At 39.7% G+C, this 24390-nt stretch overlaps 1 protein-coding gene across 6 annotated transcripts in view; it reads left to right on the plus strand.

Moving 5' to 3' along the window:
* Positions 1–24390, plus strand: part of GAB3 (GRB2 associated binding protein 3) — an 83991-nt gene that overhangs the window by 32920 nt on the left and 26681 nt on the right. For 4 of the 6 annotated variants that reach the window (XM_037821327.1, XM_037821328.1, XM_037821323.1 and 1 more), the window contains exons 2-4: positions 8558–8861; positions 11295–11514; positions 12107–12591. In XM_037821327.1, the coding sequence (XP_037677255.1) occupies positions 8558–8861; positions 11295–11514; positions 12107–12591 (1009 nt within the window). The remainder of the gene's footprint in view (positions 1–8557; positions 8862–11294; positions 11515–12106; positions 12592–24390) is intronic. The other 2 variants (XM_037821329.1, XM_037821324.1) reach the window with 1 other exon arrangement.

A 24390-nucleotide genomic window follows, 5' to 3' on the forward strand; every position in this document is an offset into this window, starting at 1 on the left:
TCATGACCTGCCTTATAAAAATAAACAGTTCCCCAAACAGAAGAGGCCCCAGCACTCAGGTCCTCAACTGTTCACCTCAGACCTTTGCGCTTTCTACCACCTAACGGATTTCTGAAGTTCTTAGTTCCAGACCCTTTGACTCATCTCTTATTTACACCCTGACACCCCATCCTCAGATTTCGTACCTTCTGGTACCGCTGGTGTCTGCCTTCTTTCCTCAACCTGTGAGCTTAGCAATATCCTGATGAATTTAGCACCCTTTTTCCTTATATGCTTATCACAGCGCTTGGCGTATAGTAGATATTCAGTAAATATTCATTGAAATAAATCCACAAATATTCTTTGTCCAGAGGAATTGTTTCTTGTCTTTTTTATTGTAAAATATAGCAACTGTTTTATCACAAAAATGTAGCAAACCACATGTATAGCAAACTACAGTGTTCTCCAGAGAAACAGAACTGACAGTATGTGTGTGTGTGTATAAAATATGTAAACATGAAGACATTTATTATAGGAATTAGCTCACGACTGTGGGGATAGGCAAGTCCAAATTCCAATTCCGTAGGGCAGGCCACAAGTTGGAAACTTGACAAAGGTGATGTCGAATTTCCCCAGGAGAAGCTGGCTGGCTGGAGTAGAGATAGAGATTCTTCTTTCTCTTGCTGAAATCCTCAGTTCTCCCTTCAAGGCCTCCAACTGACTGCAAGAGGAGACGTCTCTCATTGCTGAAGACAGTCTCCTTTGTTGATTGCAGGTGTAATCAGCCATAGATGCAATCAACTAACTACTGATTGAAATCTATCTATGAAATACCCTCACGGTGACAATCAGGCCAATGCTGGCTTGATCAAACAACTAGAAACCATAACTTACCTACTGACACAAAAACCAAATGTAGGGCTTAACGAATTGTTATACAATGAGCCCCTTGTAACCACCAACCAGTTGAAAACTAGAACTTTTGTCACCCACCCCAGAAATCCTTCTCAATCACAACCACCTCCTCCCCATATGTAACTACCTCACTTGTATAGCATCTCTTCCTTGCATTTTTTGTTTTTATCTCTCAAATGAGCATCCCTAGGCACTATAATTTAGTATTGCACATTTTAAAAAATGGATATGTCTTTTGGGTCTCATTTAATCCATGTATTCCCCTTCTATCCCTTTCTTTTCCTTACAATTTATCTGTTGGAGAACCTGGGCCTTTGACCTGCAGAGTTTCCCACAGTCTGGGCTTTGCCTCACAGTGCAGTTCAACATGCAGATCAGATTCTGGGTCAGCTCCTGTAGCCAGGTTATAGAAGGCACAGAAAGTCTAGTTGTTGCTTTTCCTGAGTTAGCTGTTGATGCTTAATGCCTATACCTATTAATTTATCTGGGCCAGCCAAACAGTGACATTCTAATTCTATCACTTGTTTTTCCTTCATTAGTTGTAATATATTTATAAAGAGACACTTTGTCTACTATTTGGTTACCCAGTGGGGCTGCTCATATAGGAGTGGCAAGATAATCCTTGATTCTTTCCCCCCCTTTTTTTTTTTTACCAGTTTTCATGATAATGAAGTGGCTGCCTCATTCTTTTTTTTTTTTTTTTAGTTTTAGTATTTTTGTAAACTTTCCCCTGTTTTATTAGAACAGTTGTAGGTTTACAGAAACATCATGCAGAAAGTGCAGTTACCATATACCCCCCCCATCACACACACAGTTTTCCCTATTATTAACACTTTGCATTAGTGTGGTTCCTTTGTTACAGTTTGTGAAACAATATTATTATAATTATGCTATCACCATTAGCTCACTGTTTACATTAGGGTTGTACAGTTCTATGTGTTTTTGTGTGTCTGTGTGTGATTACTTATATATGACCTAACATTTCCCTTTTTGTCCCTTTTCGAGTATACAATTCAGTGGTATTAATTGCATACACAAAGATGTGCCTCCATCCCCATTACAGATTGCTGGAACTTTTCCATCACATCAAACAGAGACTCCTTATCAATTAAATATTAATTCCCATTTTCTGTCCCCATCTGGCTCCTGGTAACCTGTATTATAGTTTCTGATTTTATGAATTTGCATAGTCCGCTTATTTCATATCAGTGAGAGCATACCATATTTGTCCTTTTGTGTCTGGCTTATTTCATTCAACATGATGTTTTCAAGGTTCGTTCTTGTATCATTCTTGTTGTAGCATGCATCAGAACTTCATTCCTCTTTATGGCCAAATAATATTCTATTGTATGTAGACACCACATTTTATTTATACTTCCATCTATTGATGGATACTTGAATTGCTTCCATCTTTTGGCAATTGTGAATAATACTGCTATGAACATTGCTGTGTAAATATCTGTTCACATCCCTGCTTTTAATTCTTTTGGGCATATACCTACAAGTGGGATTGCCAGGTCATGTAGTATTTCTATGCTTAGCTTTTTGAGGATTCACTATAACGTTTTCCACAGTGGCCGCACCATTTTACATTTCCACCAATAAAGTGGAGAAATGTGTTCCTATTTCTCCATATCCTCTACAACACATCTTATTTTTCATTTTTTAAATAGTAGCCATTCTAGTGGGTGTGGGATGGTATCAGATTGTGGTTTTGATTTGCATCTCCCTCTTGGCTAATGACTTTGAGCATTTTTTTCATGTGCTTATTAGCCACTTGTATATCTTCTTTGGAGAAATGTCTATTCAAGTCTTTTTCTCATTTTGTAGTTGGGTTGTGTGCCTTTTTGTTGTTGAGTTGTAGAAATTCTTTACATATTCTAGATATTAAACCCATATCAGATATATAGTTTTCAATTATTTTATCCCATTCTGTAGGTTGACTTTTTACTTTCTTGATAAAATCCTTTGATGCACAAAAGTTTTTAATTTTAATGAAGTCTGATTTATCTAATTTTTCTTTTGTTGTTCATATTTGTGGTGTAAAGTCTATGAAACCATTGCCTAACACAGGTCCTGAAGATGTTTCCCTATGTTTTCTTCTAGGAGTTTTATAATTTTAGCTCTTATATTTACTGTTTGATCCATTTTGAGTTAATTGTTGTATACAGTATGAGGTAGTGGTACACCTTCATTCTTTTGCACATGGCTATCCAGTTCTTTCAGCACCATTTGTTGATGAGACTATTCTTTCCCCACTGAGTGGACTTGTCATCTTTGTCAAATATCAGTTGGTCAAAGGAGTGAGACTTTATTTCTGAGCTCTCAATTCAATTCCATTGGTCCATATGTCCATCCTTGTGCAGTTGCCATGCTGTTTTGATTACTGTGGCTCTGTAATAAGTTTTAAAGTCAGGAAATGTGAGTCCTCCAATTTTGTTTCTCTTTTTCAAGATGGCTTTGGCTATTTGGGGCCCCGTACCCTTCCATATATGATGGTTGGTTTTTCCATTTCTTGAAAGAAGGCTGTTGGAATTTTGGTTGGGATTGTGTTGAATCCGTAAATCACTTTGGGTAGAATTGACATCTTAACAATATTTTGTCTTCCAGTGCTATTTTAAATGGAAGTTTTTCTTGATTTTCTCTTCAGATTGTTCTTTACTAGTATATGGAATCACTACTGATTTTTGCATGTTGATCTCATACCCTGCCACTTTGCTGAATTTGTTTATTAGCTCTGGGAGCTTTGTTGTGGATTTGCCAGGATTTTCTGAATTGCTTTTCTCTTGCTACTTTCTGGATTCTTTCTTTATCTTTGGAATTTGACATTTTTATTAGTATGTGTTTTGTCTATTAGGATTTGTCCTGTTTGGAGTATGTTGTGCTTCTTGAATTTATATATATGTGTTTATGTCTTTCGTAAGAATTGGGAAATTTTTGGCCATTATTTCCTCAGCTATTCTGTTTGCCCCCCTTTCCTTCTTTTCTCCCTCTGGGACTCCTATAAATGTATATATTGGCATACTTCATGTTGTCCCACAGGTCCCTTAGGCTCTGCTAATTTTTTTAAAATTTCTTCTCTAGCTGCTTTTCCAACTGCATGATTTTGATTGTCCTGTCTTCTAGTTCACTGATTCTTCTGCCCACTCAGATCTGCTGTTGTATGCCTTTACTGCATTTTAAATCTCCATTATTGTGTTTTTCATCTCCATTAGTTCTGTTATGTTCCTTTTTACACTTTCTAATTCTTTTGGTTTGCACATTGTGTTCTTAATATCCATTAGCTCTATATCCATATTTAGTTTATTTCTATCCATATTTTCCTTTAACTCCTTGAATGATTTAGGAGATTTGTTTGAACATCTTGATTAGTTGTTACAATATCTGTGTTTCTTCTGAAGTTTTAATTTGTTCTCTTAGATGAACCATATTCTTCCTCGTTTTTTTTTGTTTGTTTGCTTGCTTTCTTGCTTGTTTTGTTTTGCTTTGCTTTTTGGTATGCCTTGTGATCTTTTGTTGATGTCTGGGTATTTAGTTATTTTGATGTGTTACTCTAGAAGTAGTTTCTCCCTCTTGCCTAGGGTTTCATTGTAGATTGGCTGTGTGTTAAGGTTCTTCTTCAGTGCTTGATCCAGCTTATCCTGAACCTTTAGAGCAGCCTGTGTCTAATGGTGCGGATTTTCTCAGGTGTTTCTGCACCTGTTTCTTGACATGGACATGTGCAGTGACTTTTAAGATTACACTATTATTATGTGCAACTGTTTACACTCAAGAAGAGGATTTCCTTTACTCTGTTCCTTTTCTAGGAGTCCTGGGCTGCTTTCTTTGTTTTTATGCAAATTTTCTCTCAATGGCTATGATATGCTCAGTTGCTCTGCCACACTCAGGACCACCTTTTACTACAGCGTCCAGTCCTGGGTCTGCCTTATCTTATGGTGGTTCCGTTTTTCTCCAAATCTTATTTTGTTTTTCAAAGGAACTTGCCCTTTTATTTAGAGAAACTTTCCCAGGAATGTCTTACATTGCCATCTTGACCAGTTGCTTCACTCTTCATTCTTTTCCTTTTACTGTTTCTTTTTCTTTTTTTCTTTTGTAATATCAAGATGAACTAAAGGCTTTAAACATATTTGATGGATTTCAACACTGTGGTTTTTATATTTATTAAAGCTCAAACTGTTTCAGCTTTGGCCAGTGGGGAGCCTCTTCAAGTTGGTTCCTGAGTCCTATTGACATGACCTTGGTCATATTTGATGGCTTCCTTGCAGAACTTTTTATTGTAAAGAGCCTCACTTGGGTGCTGACAGACCTTCTATTTTCAGCACTTTGCCATATGTCCACCACTTTACAGTACCTGTAAGCCTTTTAAGACAGGATCATACTTGGTCTCTGGTTTCACCTGCTTAGCAGAAGGCTCAAAGAACATGCTATTTCTGCTTTTGCATAATCACAACTCTTAGGTAGATTTGAAAACCTGAAGTAGGGCATGCTGCTGATTTTCCACGATTTAGCATCAAGACTATGCTATATTCTATTAATATTGTGGCATGACTATTCTTTTTCCTTTGTGCTCTCCTATCTGCCTTCCAGCCCTGCTGAACTAGCTACACTTACATGAAGTTTTATACATTTTCTGTCTTGATGCCTTTGCATATGCTGCTTCCTCTGCCCTTCTGCAGTCTTAGCTTAGCTATAACTTCCTCCTGGAAGCCTCCCCAGACCCACTGATCTGAGAGAGATGTCTCTCTTTTGTGTTCCCACAGCATTTTGGTTTTCCTTTGTCAGAACACTTACCACACTGACTGCAATTGTCTGTTTATGTATCTGCCTGCTTCCCCCAACTAGCTAGACTATGAGCAGCAGGGTCTGTGGCTGGCTCACCTCGTTTTCCCCAATTTCTGCACAGTGTCCTACATATTAGTAGGCTATTAACAGATATTTGTCAAATGAATGAATGAATGAATAAACGAGCCCCAAATTTGTCTGTGTCTTTCTCCCCCTTGCACTTGCACTGCTCCCGGTTGACTCCTCTACTAAAGCACTTATCTCCCTGGGTTGAAATCTACCCATTTTCATGTATCTCATTGACTCCACCCAGCTAGGCAGTAGGCTCTTTTAGGGACCAACTCTAACTGCCTTCTCTGTGTTCATCCTCTAGCAGGATACATGACACTGTATTAATTTGCAGTGTTACTTTTTTCCCCAGCATTGTTTTTAAAGGTTAAGAAATGTTCTGTTCCCATAAAACTAATATTTGTTAGTGTGAAGCTTGTTTCTGTGCTCAGTTTGACTTCCTTTTTTCGATTCATTTTTGGGAAGTGCAATAATGTTCCTCTTCATATTTCTCCACCAAAGTGGCCTTTGGAAAGTTTGGGGTACCCTGTGCTCCCCAAGAAAGCTTTCCTTAGCAAGCACACATTGCTTGCTGGGCCCTCCTCCCCTCTTCCTCCCCTCATTCTTAGTGAATTTACCCTATCCAATACTGTTTTTGCAACAGAAATTTATTGAATCATTGAGTTTTCTCTCTTTCTTGGATCACTCACATGAGCATATGAGCAGGCTATTGTGTCTCCTGTCTTAAAACCACTGATTTAATCATGCTGTCTTATCCCTCTCCTGAGTGGTCAAACCTCTTCTCAGAGTTGTATACTGTCTGTAAGGGCAGAACCAAATCAGATCTCACCTACCACAGCCTTGAAGAGCTTATTTCTTATGAAAGTGTAATTGTGGGTCATTTGTGATGATTGGCCTTCCACTCTTTAGTGCTTCTTCAGATTCTTGACAGCTTGATCTCTTATATCCCATGGGCAGGGAGCTGATAACACTCCAAACGGTTGCTTTTCCTCTTTCCCTGGCCTCTTGGTCAAAGCTGGTGAGCTTACAAAAGTGTTAGGCATAAATGAAGCTAAAGATACAAAAGACTTCCTGTCCCAGTGGTCACCATGCCTACTGCCAGAACCCAGCACTTCCTGCTGTCACACATGCCACTGCACAGGAGACAAAACCACAAGAGTTATAAATCTCTCCATTTGCAATTGCCGACTGCAGCACCCAACATCTCCAATGGAAGAAAGCCCTGCTGTCAGCCTGTCGCATTTCTCTGTGCTCGATTTCCAATTGGGACTAGTGCTACAGTTCCCCACAGCAGAAAGTAAGGATATGCTATCCACTCAGGCTGGCCAGATACCATGCAATGAGCAAAGGGTGCCTAAACATAAGAAGATAGGGAATGTGATGAGGGTCCCTACCTCCTCCTTCCTGGCTCTGGGAGGGTGGCAGGGTAGTTTACAGAATGGCTGGGCTATGTTCAATTGCAAGTATTTCTTTCCCTAGATCTCATACCCAAGGAGGTAGTGTAACCATTTATCTATTGGTAGCTGCATCCCTCCTTTTTTACTGAGCCAGGATGGTACTGTTTGCAGCAAAATTTTCTAGATCAAAGGGTGGGTGTTGACTGGAGGGACCCTAGGTCCTACTCATGAGTTCTCAGTGGGCACACAAAGAAGCCTACCATATTTCAGGGAATCTGATTCTCTTTTCTAAGCTAAGCTTATTCCACTAAGCTTTTCCTGGACATCTTACTCAAGGCTTGGCTCTTTCCAGAATTCTTACTGCATGAAGTATTTCTCAACAGGGGCATTGATAGCTTTAGGCCAGACAATTCCTGCCTTCTACCCCCGCCCCCAGCCTTTATGACAAGCAAAACACATATATTTTTAGATGTCTCCTAGGGGAATAATACCATCACCAGTTGAGAAACACTGTGACGTAAGAGTGTGCATGCACAGGTGTCTCCTATCTTTAAAAAAAGTTCCTTGAGAAAAACTGCGTGTGTGTGTGTGTGTGTGTGTGTATGTGTGTTTGGGGGGGGTGGTATATGGGAACTTTGTACTTTCTGCATGATTTTTCTGTAAACCTACAACTATTCTAATAAAAAAAATCCTAAATGACAACAAAGACTCTCTTGGCCCAGAGCTCTCCTCCCCTTTTACACAGACATCACTGAGGAGTTAATTACACTTACCCTCTCTACTTTTTAACTTCACATTCATTACTGATCTTTCTACTCCCACCTGGGTGTAAATGCAGTCCCACAGCTGCTTGGCTGTGTGACCTTGGGCACATTGCTTAACCTCTCTGAACCTCTATTTTATCATATGTAAATTGGAGACGATGAGTTACCTATCCCATAGGATAGCTTTGGAGAGTAAATGAGTTATGGTAAAGCACTTAGAAAATCGTCTGTCACTTAGAAAGTATAACCAGCCACTCTACTTAATTATCTTAGATGATGCTGGCAACTTGTTATTTGCATCTGATTTTAATGTATAATAGTGGCTCTTGGATTGAGATTGATGATGGTAAGAAAGTTTTCATTCTTCATTTCTAGGATTTGTTTTATCATAAGCATACACTAAATTTTTATTACATGCCTTTTCTGCATGATTGGGATGATTATATAATTTTGGTCCTTTGACCTGCAGGTGTGAATCATATCACTAGATTTCCCCATACTGACCCATCCTTAAAGTCATTGAATAAATGCAAAGCTGGGTGGGCTCTGCATTTCATTATGAGAATGGCCGATTTGCTTCTACTCTGCTTGTTATGAAGGAGGTTCTTGGCAATTGGTTCAGTAATGCCTTGTTGATTAACCTCTTTGCAGGCCTGGCGCAAGCGCTGGTTTGTCCTTCGGCGGGGCCGCATGAGTGGCAACCCCGACGTCTTGGAGTACTACAGGAGCAAGCACTCCAGCAAGCCCATTCGCGTGATAGACCTCAGTGAGTGTGCAGTGTGGAAGCACACAGGCCCGGGCTTCATTCGGAAGGAATTTCAGAATAATTTCGTGTTCATTGTCAAGACCACTGCTCGTACGTTCTATCTGGTGGCCAAGACTGAGGAAGAAATGCAGGTCTGGGTGCACAGCATCAGTCAGATCTGCAACCTTGGGCATTCGGAGGATGGCACAGGTGAGGGTGGAGTCAGGGCTTCGTGTGCTGCACTCACACTGAGTAGCTGTTGCAGGAAAACTGCCTGCTTGAGGGTTTTCTGGAAGGTTCATTTACATCAGAATCATCCCCTCATTTTCCACCAAAGTATAGTATTTCATTATGCTTGGAAATTGTACTCTTTCACCTGGTTGTAAGATTCAGGTCTAAATGTGGGAAGGCAGGATCTACCCACAAACTGCACATTACAGGCCACCTCTCTGTGACTTTGTTCACAGTGAAATTAAAACATGGATGTGGATGTCATACAGGAACCTGATGATGCCCATGATGACAACTCTGATGCTTTTTTAAAAATATATAATATCAAAATCTTTCAAAAATTTGTAGAGTTCCAGCTTCTCTGGTGCCTACTGGATTATCCAGAACTAGGTGGTAGAAAGACAGAACTTAGCTATTTGTCATAGACTAGAAAGAATTCCTCTTATCTCATATTTTCTTGGGGTGAATGCAAGAGAAATTAAGTGTAAGTTGCTCTGAGCCATGATGGGAGAGGTCCAGCTGGGGAGTGTGAGATTGCTTGTCTGGGAAACAACAGGCAAAAGGATGTTCGGATGATGGCTCACGAGTTCTGATGCTTGCTCAAATTCAAAGTATATACGTAATTCTGTGAATGTGTACTCTCTCTCTCAAACACACACACACACACACACACACCTTCCTATGCTGTATAAGAGGGATGCAATTCAGTTCCTTTCCTAGATTTTGTTATCGAGCCCCTACATCAGTATACCATTGCCCTGACCCTCAAACCATGGGATTTGAATCCGGTTTCTTTCACCCTTAGTTTAATAGACAAAGCCTTCCCCTAAATCCCGTACTCTACAGTAGCTTCAACATTGCAATGGTGAATGTATTCTTGTCGTTATCTGCCATTGCAATACCTGCATTATAACACTAGATGGCAATAGAGAGTTAAAGTTGCATCTCCCAGAGTGCGCTTCCTGAGGACAGCCCTTTTCTTTTCGTGAACCAGGGAAGGTTAAGTGAGGCTACTCAGTACCATTCCTGATTTTTGAGAGCAAATGAAAGGAAATGAAACTGGATTGTCTGACATTATACAGCTGAAGTAGGGACTCCTTGAGCAACTTCTCCACTGGCTTGCTCCACCCTATTCCTACTACCTTATTCCCACTAGATATATATTTGTATATCCACTGTTTATTTCCTCATGCAGGAGTTGTCCCAACACATATATACATGATATGTTTCTCAACAAACCCAGAGGAGAAGAAATGAGTAAGAAGTCAGGCAGAAAATGCATACCCTAGTGTGAAGTTGGAGGGAGCCAGGAGACCTCTATTTGACCCCCTCCATTGAACCCTGCAGCCCGGCTTAGTTTTTAGATGGACGTGAGGGCACAGTTCTCTCCATCCAGAACCACCCCCAAAGGGCTTGCTGTGGCTTTCCACACACAGTGTTTGGTTCTGTCTCCAGCAACCATAAGGTAGTTAGCACATTGTGCCAAGAGCTCTGTTAAATATATTAGTGTAACATAAGCATTATCCTAACCTAATACATTTAACATTGTTAAATGTGAAATGCATTACATGTATTAACTCATCTTCTCCCCATACTGATTCTATGACATATATACTATCATCATCTCCATTTTATAGAGAAGGAAACTTGGAGAAGGTTGGTAACTTGCCCAAGGTACGGTGGTTAGGGAGTACAGACTGGACTTGAACTGGGCAGCTCCAGGGCTCTCACCAGGAATCCTGAACTCCTGCCAGCTCGGTTCAAGGGGGCAATGAAAGTGGGCTTTTCATTGAGAGTTTCTGATCTGCAGTTTTCACTGGTACCTGATTCAGATTCATCTTGAGGACCATTTTCACATAAAACAATCAATAACAGTATTATTTATTTATGTTATTTGTCAGCATTAGAACAGTTCTGGGTACACAGTAGCTGCAACAGTAGGTATTCTGTATAGACATATATAGCCAGATTTATCTCTATATACATATGTATGCATACAAATATGCATATGTAAGAATATACATACAATATATAAATATGTTTGTCTTATATATGTTTGTATGTATATGTATACTCACATATATAATATACATATATACCTATGTATTTGTTGACTGAATAGACAATAATGTGGGGCTGCTGCTGAGGAGCTGTATGTAGATTATCTAACTGCAGATTTTTAGGCCAAGAATGCATTTCTTTTTTATTTTAATTGATTCAACACTTCACTCTTGGAACATTGGCCTTCTTTCCCAGACATTGTTTATAGCTTGGGGAAACAGTCTTCTCTATCAGTACAAATACCAGCTGTGATTTGCATCTTCTCTTTGGCTTCTTAGATGCTGTTTGAGAACTTGTGAGTGAGTGTTATAGTCATTCTTAACATGTGAACCTGGGACCTTCTTTCTCCAGCAGACTCTGTGGAGAGCCTCTCTTGCACGCCCTCCTCCCTCCAGCCTTCCCCCGCCAGCTCCTTTCCCACAGCCCAAGCTGCCGGGTCCTCCTTGCCCAGAGATGACCCAAGTGCTAATACCTTAGCCACAGAGGAAACCAGAAGTGAGTCAGAGCTTCTCTTCCTTCCTGATTATCTGGTTTTGTCCAACTGTGAGACTGGAAGACTGCATCATGCCAGGTATGCTTATGCCCAGGGTTCCCTCTGAGCCGGGCCTCACAGCACACTCGCCTTTCTTCCCAGAGCCCTCACTGACTCTTCTTCTGCCCTCTGCTGCTGGAGTGTGCTCAGTGAGCCTGCCTGACCAAATCAGTCTGTTTAGCTGTCGCATCTTCCAGTGGGTGGGTCTGCTCTCACCTCTCTTCCTGCCACAGAGAGACAGATTCCTATCAGCAGTTATGAGCAATGAAGCATGCATTATACTAAACAACATGAGTCATGCATTGTAGCATTGTGGCTTTCATTTCTAACCCTGCATTTTCATATATATCTGATGCTTAGAGGATAAAAAGAAATCAACAAACCACTTTCTTCTGCACCAGAGGGGTTGGCGTAAATGAGGGTTGTTGCTGAACAAGTAGACCAAAAGGTGGCATTGGAGGAATAGGGATGAGGGCAGCATCAGTTTTGTGGTGGGCGGATGGCTTTCTTCTTCAGACTTCTGAAAAGGGTGGTTCATGTTAGTAGAATCAGTAGAATCACTGTGATGCCAATGGCGGCTGCCAGGGATTTGCTAAATTTCAGTAAAATGTACATACTTTTCTTCTCTCAGCCTCCCCACCAGATGTGATAGCTGGTCAAACTCAGACCGCTCATTGGAACAGACTTCATCTGATGACGTTTTTGTTGACTGCCTGCCATCACTCCCCTCCAGTAACTTGGTATACCCCTCACGCCTTGGGGATGGATCACAGGAGGCACCTTCCACAAGGTCTCAGGCCACCCTGATTAGGAGTAGAGAAATCAATGGGCCATCCAGGGACCACCTGTCACCTTCACCATTGCTGGAAACTTACTTAAATTCCACCATTCAGGTAGATAAAAACCAAGGTTCCTTGTCGTGTGTGGTAAAGGAACTAAACGTTATGTCCAGCACTCCACCTCCCCGTCCCCCTAAGCCAAGCCATCTCTCTGAACGACGCCAAGAGCAGCAGCAGCTCCTGTGGAGTGGGCCCGGCAGCACCAAGAACCCAGAATGCACCATGGTTCCAAGAAGAATCTCTCTCTCTGGTTTAGATAACATGAGAACCTGGAAAGGTAAGTGTTGGACGCTAACATTCAGGTAAAGAGAGAAGCCTGGGCAAGGACTGCCTGGCTTGGCTCCTCTTCGCTCCTTGCTTCCACACAAGGACTTTATCCAGCTCTCTTGCTCTTGGGGTCTTCCTGTCCCTCCTTGAGTTTGGCACCAGGAGAGATACTTGGTTCTCTGTGATACTAACAGAAGTCATACCCCTGGTTCCTTACCAGGCCCCTGCCCATGGGATGGGCTCCCCACCCCAAGACTGAACTCCTACTGTTGGTTTGGCGTTACTCTGGGTCCAGAAGAAGGTGTCTTTGGCCTCAGCTTGGCCCCATTGCCTTCTTTCCCTCTCACATGCGTAGTCAGCCCTGAGACTATAGTTCATGGCTCCTTCTATTTATCATCCAACCTGGCAAGTTCTTTCTGGATTCTAACTGGCTTTTTACCAAGCTGCCCCCGTCAAGGTGATGTTAACCCAGCCCCATGCCCTCCTAGAGAAACTTTATGCCATTTTTTTTTGTGAAGCCAATTTTCCACATGGATTGCCTTCCAGTTTTGCTTACAGCCCCATCTTTAGTCACCCTTTTCCTCCCACCTGGCTCTCTCTGGCCTTCAGAGGCTGACTGGTGCAGGCTTTTTGGTACCCTCAGCTTTCTCCCATGAGCCAGCAATCCTGAGCATCTTAGTTTTCTCTCCTATGTTATTCTCTCTCTCCCCCTCTTTCCACACACTGCCACCTACAAGACCATGTTTTTAAAGACTTATGGAAGTTTAAGGAATGCAAACCCATTGTCAAGTTGTATAAATTTCTCATTCTGACTAAGTAACAACCCAATTAAAAAGTAGGCAAAATACTTGAATCGACATTTCTCCAAAATATACAAATGGCCAAAAGCCACATGAATAGGCGCTCAACATCATTAGCCATTAGGGAAATGCAAATCAAAACCATGATAAGATACAATTGCACACCCACAATTGCACACCCAGTAGAATGGCTATTATTTAGAAAATGGAAAATAACAATTGTTGGAGAGGATGTGGAGAAATAGGAACACTCATCATCATTGGTGGGAATGTAAAATGTTGTAGCCACTGTGGAAGAGAGTTTGGTAGCTCCTCAGAAAGTTAAGTATTGAATTATTATGTGACCCAGAAATACCACTTCTATATATATACCCCAAAGAATGAAAGCAGGGACTCAAACAGAGATTTGCATACTGATGTTCATAGCACAATTGCCAAAAGATGGAAACAACCCAAGTGTCCATCAACAGAAGAATGTATAAACAAAATGTGATATATGCATAGAATATAATATTACTCAGCCTTAAAAAGGAATGGAGTTCTAATGCATGCTACAACATGGATGAACCTTGAACATGTCATTTTGAGTGCAATAAACCAGACAGAAAAGGACAAATATGGTATGATCTCACTTACATGAAATAATTAGAATATGCATATTCATAGATTCAGAAACTAGAATATGTGTTGGAGTGTAGATATATATAACTCAGTGCTGTATATTTCATAGTGGCTAAAAGGGGAAATTTTAGGTTGTATATATGTTACCAAAATTAAAAAAATTAAATCACAGAAATGTACAATGCAAATAGTGAGCCCTAATGTAAACTATACACTACAATTAATAATATAATTATAATAACATGGTTTCATCAATTGTAACAAAAGAGCCACACTAAAGCAAAGTGTTAATAATAGGGAAAACTGTGTGTGTGAGAGGGGGTATATGGGAACTCTGTATGATTCTGCATGATTTTTCTCTACTACTCTACAACCTACAACTTCTCTAATAAAAAAATTGACCCAAGTAGGAATATAAATCTTACATATATCGATTTCCACAGGAAAAAAAAAAAACACAGAAAAAGTTGCGAAGGATCTACCCACCAAAAGTACCAGGACCAGATGGCTTCAAAGGCCAGACCATCCAAGTGCCACATAAGTTGTTCCTGAACATAGAAAATCAAGAAATACTTCTAATTATTTTTATGAAGCAAGTATAGCACTGGTAACTAAACCTGATAAAGGCACAATAAATCAGAAAATTACAGACCAATATCATTTATGATTATTAGTACAAATATCCTAAGTAAAATAGCAAACAGAGAGAAGTGGGAGTACTGGAATGGGTCATTGAGGAGTTCAGCAATAGCATTCCCCAAAAATCAATGGTAAAACTGGAAAAAATTGTCAAAAGTAACCATTTCAGGAGTCTGGAAATTTACTGAAAGTACATGATTGTAGAAACATTTGCTCAAGAAGAACTATGGCACATCGGGTAGGAACAGTAGCAGTCCATTGAATTTTATCAAGAGTGCTCCCATACCCCATGCCAGTTCTACCAGGGCATGAAGACCAGAAGGGCTATTGCTGAAGAGGACTAGCTTGATTTGGAGTAGAGCACATAAAAATAGTGATTTCAATGGGGAAATATATTTCTAACTGTATTTTATCTTTACCAATATATTCCTTCTATCAGTGCCCTTTATTCTTGTGTGTGTGAGGATTTGAGTTACCATCTGGCATCATTTCCTTTCAGCCTGAGGACTTTAGCATTTCTTGTAAGGAAGGTCTGGTAGCAACAGATTCTCTTGGTCTTCGTAAGTGAAATAAAGACATTCTAAAATAAACATTTTTATAGCAGTTTTATTGAGAATTGTGCATTCATCACCAAAATAAACTTTAGAATTACTTACATTTTGAAGGGTAATTTTGATGGATATAGAATTCTTTGTTGACAGTTTTTTTTCCTTTAAGCATTTTGAATAAATTATACCACTTGCTTCTGGCCTTCCAATGTTTCTGATGAGAAGTTAGCTGTCATTCTTATTGTGATTCTCTTGTACATGATAAATTGTTTCATACTGCTTTCAATATTTTCTCTTTGCCTCTGGCTTTCAACAATTTGAATATAATATGTCTAGATATTTATGTTTGTGTTGATCCTACTTGGAGTTTGTTGAGATTCTTGGAAGTATAGAGAAGTATTTTTCACCAAATTTGGGAAGTTTTTAGCCATTATTTCTTCCATTATCTTTTTCTGCCCCTTTCTCTCTCTCCTCTTCTTGTGGTACTCTCATTATATGTGTGTTGGTACACTTGATGGTGACAGGTCTTTGAGGCTCTGTCCTTTTTTCTTTTTTGTTCTGTTTTCAAATTGGATAATTTCTATTGATCTACCTTGGAGTTCACTTACCAGCTCTATTGATCCCCTCTAGTGAATTTTAAATTTCATTATGGTACTTTTCAAATCCAAACTTTTCATTTGCTGCTGCTGCTTCTTTTTTTCCTTTCTTTCTTCTTCTTCTTCTTTTTTTACAATTTCTGTATCTTTATTGATGAATCATTATACTTTTTTGTAATTCTTTAAACATGGTTCCGTCTGGTTCTTTAAACATGTTTATGATAGAAGTTTTGAAGTCTTTGTTTGCTTATTCCAATATCTAGACCTTTTTCAGAGAGAGGTTTTATTGCCTGTATTTTTTTCTGGATCATACTTTTCTGTTTCTTTGCATGTGTCATGTTTTTTGTTGCAAACTGGACATTTTAGATAATATATTGTAGCAACTCCTAATTCTGATCCCCCCTGAGGACTGGTATTCTGCTGTTTGTTTGTTTAGTGACTTGCCTGAAGTAATTCTGAAGAGTCTTATCTCCACCTGCAGTGTGCAGCTGTTGAACTCTCTGCTCAATTTTTGTATTTCATAATCTTCATTTTTATTTTTATGCTTCGCTTCCTAGGGATCACCTCTGGGTCAGCATACCTTAGTGGTCAGCCAGTGGTTGGTCAGAGTTTTTGCTTAAACTTTGATTCACTAAGGCTTCCTCCCTTTGCCAGTGCATTTGTGTGTAAGATGGGAAATGCATTCAAAGTTCAGGCTGTTTACAAGTCTTTCCCAGCTCTTATTTTCTATGAGGGTATACTTCATGTTCTACCAGTCACAACTTGATAACCAGGGCCCTCTTTGACTGCTTCTAAGTTAGCGTGTCTTGTGCAGGCACACAGTCTTCCAGAACCCAGGGATATGTCAGAGTTTCTCAAGGCACACTTTGGCTGTCTCATTCCTGGACTCTCCCTGTTAGATTTCTGACTGATCTACTGGTCTGCAGCTTGCCATAACCAGTATCAAGATCTCAGGCTAACTGTGATGTTGGTATTCCTTGATTCTTTCCTGAACGAGTGGACTTAGCAGCCTTGTCAAAAATCACTTGGCTATAGATGTGAGTGTTTATTTATGGGATCTCAATTCGATTCCATTGGTCTATATGTCTGTCCTTGTGCAAGGGCGATGTTGTTTTGACCACTGTACTTGGTAATAAGCTCGAAAGCCAGGAAGTGTAAATCCTCCAACTTTGTTCTTCTTTTTCAAGTTGGTTACTATGGGCTCCTTATGCATCCATATAAATTTGATGATTGACTTTTCCATTTCTGCAAAGAAGGATGTTGGAATTTTGATTGGGATTACCTTGAATCTGTAAATTCCTTTGGATAGAATTAATTTCCTAATAATATTTAGTTTTCTAATCCATGAACATGAAATGGCCTTCCATTTTTTAGGTCTTCTTTGAGTTCTTTTAGCAATGGTTTATAGTTTTCCATGTAAAAGTCCTTTACACCTTGGTTCGATTTATTCCTAGATATTTGATTCTTTTCATTGCCAATTGTAAATGGAGCTTTCTCTTGATTTCCTCTTGAGAATGTTCATTACCAATGTATAGAAACTCTACTGATTTATGCTTGTTGATCTTATTCCCTGCCACTTTGCTGAATGTGTTTATTAGTTCTAATAGGTTTATTGTAGATTTCTCCGGATTTTCTATATATAGGATCATGTCATCTGCAAATAGGGAAGGTTTTACTTCTTCCTTTCCAATTTGTATGACTTTTATTTCTTTTTCTTGCTGAATTGCTCTGGCTAGAACTTTTGGAACAATGTTGAATAACAGTGGTGACAGTGGGCATCCTTTTCTTGTTCCTGATCTTAGAGGGAATGCTTTACCATTGAGTATGATATTAGCTGTTGCTTTTTCTTATATGCTCTTTATCATGTTGAGGAAGTTTCCTTCTATTCCTACTTTTCTAAGTGTTTTTATCAATAAAGGATGCTGGATTTTGTCAAATGCATTTTCTTTGTCAACTGAGATGATCATGTGTTTTTTCCCATAGTTTTGTTAACATGGTGTATTATATTAATTGATCATAGGGCATAATTCTTTAAATGTGCCTTTGGATTCAGTTTGCTAGTATTTTGTTGAGGTGTTTTGCACCCATATTCATGAAGGATAGTGGTCTATAATTTTCTTTTCTTGTGGTATCTGTATCTGGATTTGGTATTAGGGTGATGTTGGCCTTTGGAAAATGTTCCTACCTCTTCAACTTTCAGAAGAGTTTGAGCAGGATTGTATTAATTCTTCTTGAAATGTTTGGTAAAATTCACCATTGAAGTCATCAGCTCTTGGGTTTTTCTTTGTTGGGAGGTTTTTGATTACTGATTCAATCTCTTGTTAATGTTCTATTGAGTTCTATTTCTTTTGGAGTCAGTGTAGGCAGTTGGTATGCTTCTAGTATTTTTTCATTTTATTTAGGCTATCTAATTTGTTGGCATATAGTTGTTCATACTATACGTAGTTTCCTAGGCTGCTCATGCAAATACCACGAGGTGGCTTGGGTTAAGCAATGGGAATTTATTCACTCATGGTTTGAAGCTGGGAAAAAGTGCAAATCAAGGCATCATCAAGGCAATGTTTTCTTCCCAAAGACTGTGGCATTTTGGGGCTGGGTGTCAGCACTCTTTGTTCCTTAGTTTGTCACATGGCAAGGCATATGGCAGTGTCTCCTAGTTTCTCTCTTCTCTTCTGGGTTCCATGGATGTTCAGCTCCTTGCTTCCTGTGGTTTTCTCTCCCTATGTCTGAATTTCATTCTGCTTATAAAGGACTCCAGTAATAGAATTAAGACCCATCTTGATTGGGCTGGGACACACCTTAACTGAGTTAACCTCATCAAAAGGTCCTACTTATAATGGGTTCACACCCACAGGAATGGAATAGATTTAAGAACTTGTTTACTTGTTTTTCTGGGGTACATACAGCTTCAAACCACCACACTCCACCCTCTGGGCTCCCAAAAGACTTGTTCTTTCCATATGCAAAATACATTCACTCCATCATAACATCCCCAAATCCTTAAGTCATTTCAATAACAATGCTAAGTACAAAGTCTCATCATAATTGGTTATGGGTGTGGTCTGTCCTGGGGCACAGTTAAACTCAGTCTGTAGACTTGTGAAACCTAGAGAACACAATGGAGGGACAGGCATAGGATAAACATTCCCACTCCTACAAGAGGAAATTGGAAGGAAAACAGAGGTCATGGGTCCCAAACAATTCTGAAACCCAGAAGGGCAAATTCCATTAGCGTTCAAGGTCTGAGAGTCATCTATGGAAAGATGTTTTGTCCTCCAGGCTTTATGAAGAAACACCTACTCCTTCCAGGTGCTTGCGCAGCAGCCATGCTCTCCCCAAACACTGGGGTGAAGGCTCCACCCTTTCCAAGCATTGGGGTGGTGGATAGACTCTTCCCAATCTCCAGAGCATAGGCTCCACCCTCTCTGAACACTGGGGTGGTAGCCAGGCTCTCTGTGAATGCTGGGGCACAGGGCCCAACATCTCTGAGCACCAAGGTGGCAGCACTCTTCCTGAACAATGGGATGGAAGGCTTGCTGTCTCCAAGTGCCAGGACAGACTCAACCTTTCTATCCACATGAGTGGGCCCACTTTCTTGGCCCAAGGAGGTATCTTCAGTCCAAACTTCAGTTTCCATATTCTGCCCTTGAAGCCATTCTTCCTTCAATTTGTCCCTTCTCTGTTCCTTTCAGTCCGGGCTCACAGTGGTTCTGCTCATACAAGTCTTGCAGAAAACTTGTCAGTTTTGCAAGTTGTTCACAGGGGTCCAATCCATCAGACAGAAGGACTTTCCACAGATCCTTACTGTATAACTGCGTTTGCAATCCTGACTGCCCCTGAAATGGGGTCTCAGAGCACACTGTCTGGATAGGCTCAGAATTTTTCAAACCAACAATATCTGGTTTTGTGCCCAGGATTTCAGTTCTCAGCTTATCCCTTTCTTATTTTACTATAAGTTGCAAGGAGAAACCAGGCTGCATTTCCCACACTTAGCTCAGAAATCTCAGCTAAATATTCAAGATCATTGCTTTCAAGTTCTGCCTTCCATCCAACATCAGAACTCAATTTCACCAAGTTCTCTGCCACTTTAAAACAAGGATCTCCTTTCTTCCAGTTTGCAACAACACATTGATCATTTCTGTTCAAGGCCTCGTCAGAAGTATCTTTAGAGTCCATATTTCCACAAACAGTCTCTTCAAAGCAGTCTAGGCTTTTTCTATTGTGCGCCTCACAATTCTTCCAGAATCTTCTCCTTATCCATTTAAAAAGTCACTCCAACATTTTTGGTATTTGCAGTAGTAGCATCCAACTTTCTCGGTACTAAAATCTGTTTTAGTTTCCTAAGCTGCTCAAGAAAATACCATGAAATGGGTTAGGTTAAACAGTGAGAGTTTATTCACTCATGGTTTGAGTCTGGGGAGAAGTCCAAATCAAAGTGTCATCAATTCTCTATATCATTTGTCTCTACTCTAATCTTTATTTCCTCCCTTCTCCTCATTTTGGGTTTAGTTTGCTCTTCCTTTTCTAGATCTTCCAGTTTTGAGGTCAGGTCTCTGTTTTGAGATCTTCTTTTTAAATACAAGCATTCAGAGTCATAAATTTCCCTCTCAGCACTGCCTGTGCTACAGCCCATTAGTTTTGGTATGTTTTGTTTTTGTTTTCATTCACCTCAAGATATGTCCTAATTTCCCTTGTGATTTCTTCTTTGATCCATTGGTTAAGAGTGTGTTGTTTATTTTCAACGTACTGTGAATTTTCTAGTTCTCTCTCTGTTATTGCTTTCAAGCTTCATTCCATTGTGTTTTTAAAAGATACATTATACAATTTCAATATTTTCAAATTTATTGAAACCTGTTTTATGACCTAACATACGGTCTCTCCTGAAGAATGACCCATGTGCACTAGAGAAGAATATATATTCTTCTGCTCTTGGATGAAGTGTTTTACATATATCTGTTAGGTCTAGCTGGTTTATAGTATCATTCAAGTCTTCTATTTCCTTGTTGATCTTCTGTCTAGATGTTCTTCCCATTATTGAAAGTTGTGTATTGAAGTAGAGCCATCTATCACCTTTCAAGTCTGTCAATATTTGTTTCATATATTTTGGGGCTCTGCTGTTAGGTGCATATATATTTATAATTGTTATGTCTTCTTGTTGAATTGGCCCCTTTATCATCAGTATATGATGACCTACTTTGTCCCTCTTATAAGTTTTTGACTTATAAGTCTATTTTAACTGATATTAGTATACCCACTCCAGCTCTCAGCCAAAAATACAATACAATAGTACTGGCATTTATTATTACCCATATGGTTACCTTTCCCAGGGATCTTTATGTCTTTTTGTCTCTTTGATCCACTGTCTGGTAGCCTTTCCTTTCAGTATGAAGAACTCCCTTTAGCATTGCTTATAGGGCAGGTCTAGTGGTGACAGACTCCTTCAGCTTTTGTTTATCTGGGCATATCTTAATATTTCCCTCATTTTTGCAAGACATTGCTGCTGGATATGAAATGCTTGGCTGGCAGTTGTTTTCTTTCAGCACTTTAAGTATTTCAACACACTGCCTTCTTGCCCCCACAGCTTCTGATGAGAAATCAGCACTTAATCTTATTGGGGCTCCCTTGTACATAACACATTTCTTTTCTCTGGCAGCTTTCAGAACTCTTTCCTTGTCTTCAGTGTTTGGCAGATTAACTATAATGAGTCTGGCATGGTTCTCTTTGAGTTTATTCAGTTTTCGGTTTGTTGGACTTCTTGAATTGTATATTCATGTCTTTTGTTAAATTTGGGATGTTTTCTGCCATTATTTCCTTGAATATCCCTTCTGCCCCTTTGTCTTTTTCTTCTCCTTCTGGGACTCCCATAATGCATATATTGATACACTTGATGGTGTCCCACAGGTCTTTTAGGCTCTGTTCACTTGCTTTCATTCTTTTTTCTTTCTACTCCTCAGCATGAATCATGTCAATCATCTTATCTTCAAGTTCACTGATTCTTTCTTCTGCCAGCTCTAATCTGCTGTTGAAACCTTCCAGGGAATTTTTTATTTCGGTTATTATGGTCTATGTCTCCAGTATTATTTTATGGTTCCATTTTAAAATTTCTCTCTCTTTGTTGAGATTCTCATATTGTTTGTTAATCATTTTCCTGATGTCCTTTAGTTGTTTTTCCATGTTTTCCTTTATCTCTTTGAGCATATTGAAGACCTTTTTCTTTTAAAGTCTTTGTTTGGTATGTTCAAATCTGCTCTTCTTCATTGATGGTTTCTGAAGTTTCTATTTTTCCTTTGGATGGGCCATCATTTCCTGTTTCTTTGTTTATCTTGTAATCTTTGGTTGTACATTATACATTTTAATTTTACAATATACATTTTAATATTTTGATGTGTTAACTCTGGGATTTAGTTCCTGAGCTGTCTGTTCTGTAAGCCTGCATCCCAACTAGTGATGTGACAGAGATTTCCCTGAGTGCCAGGAACTAACAAAAGCAAGCAAACCAATGCAAAAAACACCTTCCACAATTTTTGTAAATTGTCTCTGCATTGGCTGGTACTCTCCTTCAGAATTTAGCCTTCCTATCAAGATGATCAGCATGAGCCAAAAGTGCAGGGTCTTCTCTGTCTTTTCTGAGCCTTTCTCTTGTCCTGGGCTTGTGCTCGTGGCCTTAGGAATTCTCCTATTTACAGGAATCCTATGAAATATATTCCACCACCTCCCCCACCCCCTGCTGCTTGGTTTAATTGTTTCTTACACTGCTTTCACTGTCTGCAAGCTGCTTCTGCCTGTACGGCAAGTACTGGAGGGCAAGCCAGATACTGCTGTCCTGGTTCACTCTTTCAGGCTTCCACCTGATCGGTTAGCAGTGAGATACAGGCACCCTAGTATGTGCATAGGAGTCACGCTGCTCCCTCTGGAACAGGGCCAGAGACCTACAATGGGAGTGTAGGCCATCTTCACATGTCACCAGGGAAGGCTGTGGGGACAGGTCAGCAAGGGTGCTACAAGCATCTCCTACAAGTTTTAAGTTGTGTTTTCTTGGCTTATCACTTCTCCATGCACCACTATCCTTTGACTGTTTTCTGGATTCTTGAGGAGAATGGCTCTGCCAGTTTTTACTAGTTGTTTAAAGATTCTGGGGGTGAGTGGAACCCTGGAGAGTTTTACTCCATCATCTTGGTGTACCAGAACTCTGTTGGCAGGACTCTTAATCACACTGTAAAACTCAGCAGGACTGGCTGCTCTCTGCTGCTCTTCAACTTCTAAAATGCCAGGAGCTCCTCCCTCTTCTGTATAATTTCTACAGCTATCACAGCTACTTGGGTCAGTTTTGGTATAGTATATTTTCCTAGGAAAGTATCCATTTCATTTAGGTTTTAAATTTATTTTCACAGAGGTGTGCAAAGTTATCTTTCTTTATAAAAATATTTCCTCTGTTTCAATGGCTAATTCCTCCTTGTAATTTATTTCTTGGATTTTGTGCTTCCCTTTTCCCATTTTCTTGAATAGGTTAGGTAGTGGGTTGACAGTATTTTCAGAGAACCACAATTTTATTTAGTAAAACTTAAATCTGCTGTTTTTCTGCAGTCTATTTCTGCTTTCATTTTTGTCATTCCCTTTTTTTCCATGCATGTCTTTATTATATTACTCATCCAATCATACACTGTATAAAGGGGGTAGAGGCAAGGTTTTTACAATCACATGGTCACAAGATAAAAGCTATATAGTTATACAATCATTATCAAAGATCAAGGCGGCTGGGTTACAGTTCAACAATTTCAGGTATTTCCTTCTGGCTGTTCTAATACACTAGAAACTAAAAAGAAATATCTGTATAATGAGTCAGTAGTCATAATCATTTGTTAAATCATAACTTCTCAGTTAAAATTCCTCCTGCTCATTTGATCTTTCTCACAATTTTCAGGGATATGTGGGCAATGACCATTCTAACATCTTTGTGCTGAAAAAGGGTGTCAACATTATGGGGTACAAGAATGAAACTGGTTTATGTTCTTGGAGAGACTGTTACCTCTGGGTTTCAGGGTTTATCTGGCTAGGAACAATCTGAAGGTTTTAAGTTTCTGAAAAAATAAACTTAATAAGTAAAACATTTATATCATCTTAGATAGAGCCCTGGGTATTCTTTAGGGTTTTCAGGAATAGTGTTGGTTGGGGCTTGGAATACTGTGGCAATTTGCAAAATCTGGCTGAAGCTTGCATAAGACTAACCTCCAGAAAGACCTCTTGACTCTATTTGAAATCTCTTAGCCACTGAAACTTTATTTCGTTTCATTTATTTTCCCCCTTTTGGTCAAAAGGCATTGTCAATCCCATGATGCCAGGTCCAGGCTCATCCCTGGGAGTCATGTCCCTCATTGCCAGGGAGACTTACACTGCTGGAAGTCATGTACCATTTAAGGGGGAGGGTAGTACATTTATTTGCAGAGTTTGGCTTAGAGAGAGGCCACATCTGAGCAACAAAAGAGGTTCTCTGGGGGCCATAAGGGCAAGCCTCAAGATTGAGGGCTTGGATTGGGGCTCCCTACTGCTTGAGAGATTATCAGGAATTTCCCAGGTGGGGAAGTTTAATAGTTCCTCATTTTTTCTC

This window comes from Choloepus didactylus, chromosome X (assembly GCF_015220235.1).
Source record: "Choloepus didactylus isolate mChoDid1 chromosome X, mChoDid1.pri, whole genome shotgun sequence".
NCBI lineage: Eukaryota > Metazoa > Chordata > Mammalia > Pilosa > Megalonychidae > Choloepus > Choloepus didactylus.